A 5384-nucleotide genomic window follows, 5' to 3' on the forward strand; every position below is an offset into this window, starting at 1 on the left:
CCCCCCCCCCCCCCCCCCCCCCTCTCTCTCTCTCTCGCGCACACACATTCAGAGGCACAGGAAAGAGCGTTTGGGCTTGGAGACCGAGGGGTCATTGGCTTTGCCTCTGCTTTGGTGCGATGTATATATTTCAAACAAAAATAAGAATGCACTCTGCCAGCACTTTCTCTCACTGCGGAAATGTGTCCAGCAGACGCTTGACACACACACACACACACACACACAGGGTGCGGCCTGCTGCCAACAATAAGACTTGTTTAACGAGTCTCGGCGCTTTTGTTGATTTCAATCTTCAATCTCTGTTGTTTTTGTGAATCGCCGCTCACTGAGGCCGATATCAATCTTTGCCATGTGTATACACGAGGTGTCCAGCGCTACGCCGTGTAACTGGGAACTGTCATGCGACAAGGTTTGGTTGAAATTGGGTGAAGTTCGTTGTTTCCCCCCCGTTGCCAGGTCTGCTGTTTATAGTGCTTCGGTAGATCCTTTCCTCCTCTCCAGTCACGTCGCTCGCATCGCTTACCCCGATCTTTTTCCCCTGCTGCCACCTTCTCCCCGCTCCTCGTACTCCTGCGGCAAACGTCCCTTGGCCCGGTGCAGTGTTTGTTCTGGATTATGTGTTCCTCGATGACAGTGTGTGCGAGTGCAGAGAGACACAAAGGGCCTTGGCAGGGGCGGTCGCTTTCCAGGTGCATCGCTGGTGTTTGGCAGCCCTCTGGCCTGTGCCTCCTCACTGGGTCTGCACTCTTGTCTCTCTCTTCCTGCATTACTGCGCTCACTGGAAAAACCTCCTGTAGTTTGCAATACAGGCGTTACCGCAAGACAGCAACACAAGAACAGTGTTTTTTCTTTTGATTGAAGGTTGTGCGTGTATGGCTGCAGCTGCTCCTCAAAGCTGGTATCAGAGAGTTTAGACTGTAATGGCCTGGTTTTAGAGAGTAACATGAATTCAGGTCTGTCTAAAGTATCGTACCAAAATAGTAATTTTTCACAACATTTCTGCAGTCTTTGCAGGCTAAGACCCAGCCAGTCTCTCCCTCCAGGGTGTATTGTTTTTCACTGATAAACCTCTACTTAGGATTAGTAAGTGACTAAGAAATACGGTGGAAGGTGGACTGCAGCCTCAACAATTTTTATTTTATTGTTTTATTTATTATTGTCTTAAATGGACAGGAAGTATTCAAAATGTAGAGGGAAGTTGGAATTTAAAATACCCTTTGCAGCATGAACATTAGGTAGTTTAACTGTTTATTGTTTATTTATTATTATGCTCATTTGCATTTCCTCCCCATTTAACTCTTCACTTCCTGTTATCTGAAGCATATTATATGTTATGCGTTTCACGTGAAGCTTCTGCTGTTATCGGTGTTCTCTGGCTGCAGCAAACTACACTCGTTGGATGCATGGAGATATAAAACTAAAGACCAAAGAGTGATTTTAAGTTGGAGTTTAAAAGTGAGCGAGTTTAAAACCGGTCTGCTGCTTCTAAAAATCTGAGAAGAAATTCTGGGAAACTATGACCTTTATACCGAAACCAAATTTGGTGCAGGCTCCATTCGGTGCTTGTCAGTCTTGTTTGAAGTATGGAGCATCTCGTAACTTGTGTGTGTTATAAAGCTCTAACCAGCGTATATACAGTCACCAAGCATCCATTCCCTTATTTATCTTGTCTGTTATTTAGCTTTATAAGGATGTTATAATGTTCTGACCTGGTCGTAACATTACAAAACACATGCAAATATGCACTTGAACACACACATTTATACATGCACGAGTACAATAAGGATCCCTAAGACTCCTGCTCTAGGTTGTCAGTCGAGCATGTTTTGGAGTAGACGCGGCCAGCTCCATTCTGTTGCTTTGGCTGAGGGAGCTTCATGTTGTCCCCCTCCTTTGGGAATTAAACCATGCTATGTGGTAATTATATGCATGTTTTTCTTGGTATTTTGGGGGTTGGAGGCAGACAAAGTAACATTCACATCAGAGCCAGACCATTCCTTCACGCCTACACACTGACCCTAAACAAAATATTTCACATATTTAAACAGAATAGTTGATTGACAATTGTGTTCATGGAAGCAATTCATTTCATGAGGGTAGGCCCTTTTTGAATGAATTCAGAAGTGTATGAGTCACATTATGACATTTGTCACTATGAAGTGGAAGCTGCTGTTTAGTGTAAACTACCACGTTAGTAATCATGAATCACTTTTATTCGCAGGTTGCTCAAAATCCAAATAGAGTGATAAAAATGACACATGTAAGTGCAGTTTCATCATCAAAAGTTGAGTCATTTAAGGACAGCAATGATTTGCCTCCAGTTGAGACTGATAACAGTGAATTCTTGCTCCCAGGTGTCCATGGGAGAGGCTGAGAGGGATAGGCCATGGGTATGTGTGCATGCCTGCACCCACTGACCTGTTCGTGGGTGTGCAGGCATGCATGTGTGTGTGTGTGTGTGTACTGTACTCTACGGCGGCCTGGCACAGACTACGGTTAGGCCAGTGATGCATTAGCCATGGCCAGAGATGGGTTGGTATGGAATAAATAATGGATACCATCCTTTCCCCCTGAATAAATCAAGACCAGAGAAATGAAGAGAAGATGAGAGATTAAATATGGGGGAGAGTTGGAGAAATTGAATGCCAGAGAGAAAGTCAGTGTATAACTGGAAATAGGGATATCAAGGGAGAAACAGTGTCCTGAATTCCAGATCTGTATCTCACTTCTCTTCCGCAAAGAAAAGGAAACGGTTGAAGGAAAATGCAGTTTGACGCATTTTGAAATGATTTAAAATAGAAAATAAACAACAAATTCCTCTCATTATTAGGTAGGAAAATGGTGGTTCCTTTGCTAATTTTTCTCTCTTTTTTTGCCTCCCAGGCCCAGGAACAGACGTTCACCTTCCCGGACATCTTCCCAGAAAAGGAGCGGGCGGCCTCAGAGGGCTCCATGGACGAGCTGCAGGAGCAGTTCATGGAGAACGAGAAGCAGAGGCAGAAACTCGACCCCAGGAGAGGAGGGGTCACGGAGTGGTTCGGACTGTGAGACAGCCACCTGACCGTGAACTCTGAGCTGTTTCATTGGGAGCAACGTGTATTGATTCACGCCACTGTTGTGATGTCACTTCTATTTCTGTAAGAAAGAATCACAAGTGTGTAGTAAAGAAGAATCAGCATGTGTGTGGGAGACTTGTGTGTGTTTGTGAGGCTTCGGTCCAGTAACCCGAGCCAGAACTGAAACGCAGGAAGGAGAGTGGCCCGGCTCCATCGTTCATGAAACCAGCCCATCGTACAGAATCACCATCACCTCAGATGACCTCCTCTTCTTCCTCCCCCCACCCTTCCTGTTCCACATCCTTCTCCTTTTACCCCTCCTCTTTGACAACAGTACCTCTGCACCTTTTCTTTCTTTTTCTCGTCTTTCCTTGGGAGTTTCCTTTCCTCCTCGTGTGTCTCCTCTGCTGTCCCTCCTTCACTTTGTCCCTCTCCTACGCTCCTCTTCCTCTACCACGCTGGGGAGGGGTATGCGGTGGCATCCCTAGTAGCCCCGACTCTCAGCCAGTTGGATCAGACTACCTGGACAACCCACATCCTTTCCTCTTTTATGAGTTTGCCTTGGATTAATTGACCACTTTAGGTAAACAACAATTGAGTTGTTGTTTCAGCAAAGCAACGACATGGAATTTGCCGGAGTGTTTTATTATTTTGCGGTAGCACCTCTTGCCATCAATCTTGAGAGATTGTACCCAGTGTTTATGTGTGTTCGCCTAGCATGCAGGACTTGCCAGTGAATCTGTCTAATTGTAAGTGCTGTTGGAATAAGAGCTAATAAATGGTCACTTGTCCAAAAGGGCTCCGCTTACTTTTTTCTTGTCTTCGCCTCGCCTCATCTCCCACGGCTGCTGCGCTCAACAGCTGGCACTTCGAGACGCTTTTTGCCACACAAGCTGGCCTTGGCGTGTGCCAACGTGGTCTGGTAGCTGTTTTGACAATGTAATGATCTGTGTTTGAATCGGGCCACTGGAGGACTGAGCTCTCTTACGGTAATCTGGCCCATAAAGGGGAGGGACCTCTCCTGGGCACGCTCAGACCCTCCATTATGCTGAAAGGCCAAGGTTACAGTAAGTGTCCCCCAGCCGTGACCACTAATGCTGGCTGGCTAGTACAAAGGTCCAGTCCCTGACCTCACCCAGCCAACTCGGCTATCACTAAGGAGAATGTCAATATTGATCCTGTTGGCCCATTGTCTGCTGCCTGGAACCACTCACCCCCTGCGTTGCTATAAAGCGATCTGATTCAGAACTGAACAAGCCTCCTGTTACACAGCCACTCCATTTCTTCTCTGTCTCACTCACTTTCTCGCTTTTCTTCTTTCTCTCTCTCACTCTCTCACTCTGTTGCTCAGTCCGGACCTCCAGAGAAACAGCTGCTTAACCAACAGAGAGTAAGACCAAATTCCTGTTCTCACTCTCCCCCGGCCTGAACAGGCCCCACATTAAAAGTTGAGAAATCAAATTCTGGTGTTTGCTAAGCAATAAGCTGTCCCTGTTCTCCTCCTGCTCCTTGTCACAGGGATACTCTGTGTCTTCTGAAGTCGGATGCACACTCTTGTGCATACCTACTGTCGACTGGCATTGATTCGTTTGTTTGGTGTTTTGGACATTTTGGATTGTCCTGGAGCGTAGACCGACACTGAGACACACTTTGCTAATGAGCTCATCTGTTGCTCATGCAGATGAATATCTCTTAGTCATTTTAGCTCTTTATGAAGAACCAACAGGCACAACTGATAAAATGTTTGGAGGTTGAAGAAGAAAAACAACAAATGAAGTCATAGATGGAGACATCCAATGTAACACAATGCTCTTTTGATGGACACATTTCTGGGTGATTCAGGTTTATTATGGAAGTGAATCATTTATATTCCACAGACAATAATTTAATGAGTTAGATTTCTACTCATACTGATCATTTTGCTGACAAGATAATCTGGCATATTATTCTAATCATTGACAATGTTACATTGGTTACATGAGGATCGACTTTCATTTTTAAAGTGATAACATCTGTGGAGCACCTGCCAAAATTGTGTAGTGTTTGGATGTGAATAAAACAGATGATTTCTTTCCAGAATAGAACACTGCTTTACCTCAAAGTGCACCATTTTCATTAAAAACGTCTGAGGCGGAATGAATGCCAAATCACAGTCCTTAAGATTTGGACGCGAGCAGTTTACATGTTAAGAATATGGTTTCTAGTTGTTCCTAAAGAGGGACCAGAAGTCGGCTGGACCTCGCTACAGGGAGAGCCAGCTGACCCCCAGCCCACTACGCACATCAGCAGGATGCTCCTTAATTACAAGGGGAGGTAGTCTGATGGGAT

The 5384-nt window shown here is 45.4% G+C and overlaps 1 protein-coding gene across 2 annotated transcripts in view; it reads left to right on the forward strand.

The window, feature by feature from the left end:
* Positions 1-3847, forward strand: part of mrpl23 (mitochondrial ribosomal protein L23) — a 31621-nt gene extending 27774 nt beyond the window's left edge. For both annotated transcript variants that reach the window (XM_031861180.1, XM_031861188.1), the window contains exon 5: positions 2884-3847. In XM_031861180.1, the coding sequence (XP_031717040.1) occupies positions 2884-3048 (165 nt within the window). In that variant the 3' untranslated portion in view covers positions 3049-3847. The remainder of the gene's footprint in view (positions 1-2883) is intronic.
* Positions 3848-5384: the final 1537 nt, after the last annotated feature.

The sequence above is a fragment of the Anarrhichthys ocellatus genome, unplaced genomic scaffold, assembly GCF_004355925.1.
Source record: "Anarrhichthys ocellatus isolate YVR2014 unplaced genomic scaffold, GSC_Weel_1.0 scaffold2, whole genome shotgun sequence".
NCBI lineage: Eukaryota > Metazoa > Chordata > Actinopteri > Perciformes > Anarhichadidae > Anarrhichthys > Anarrhichthys ocellatus.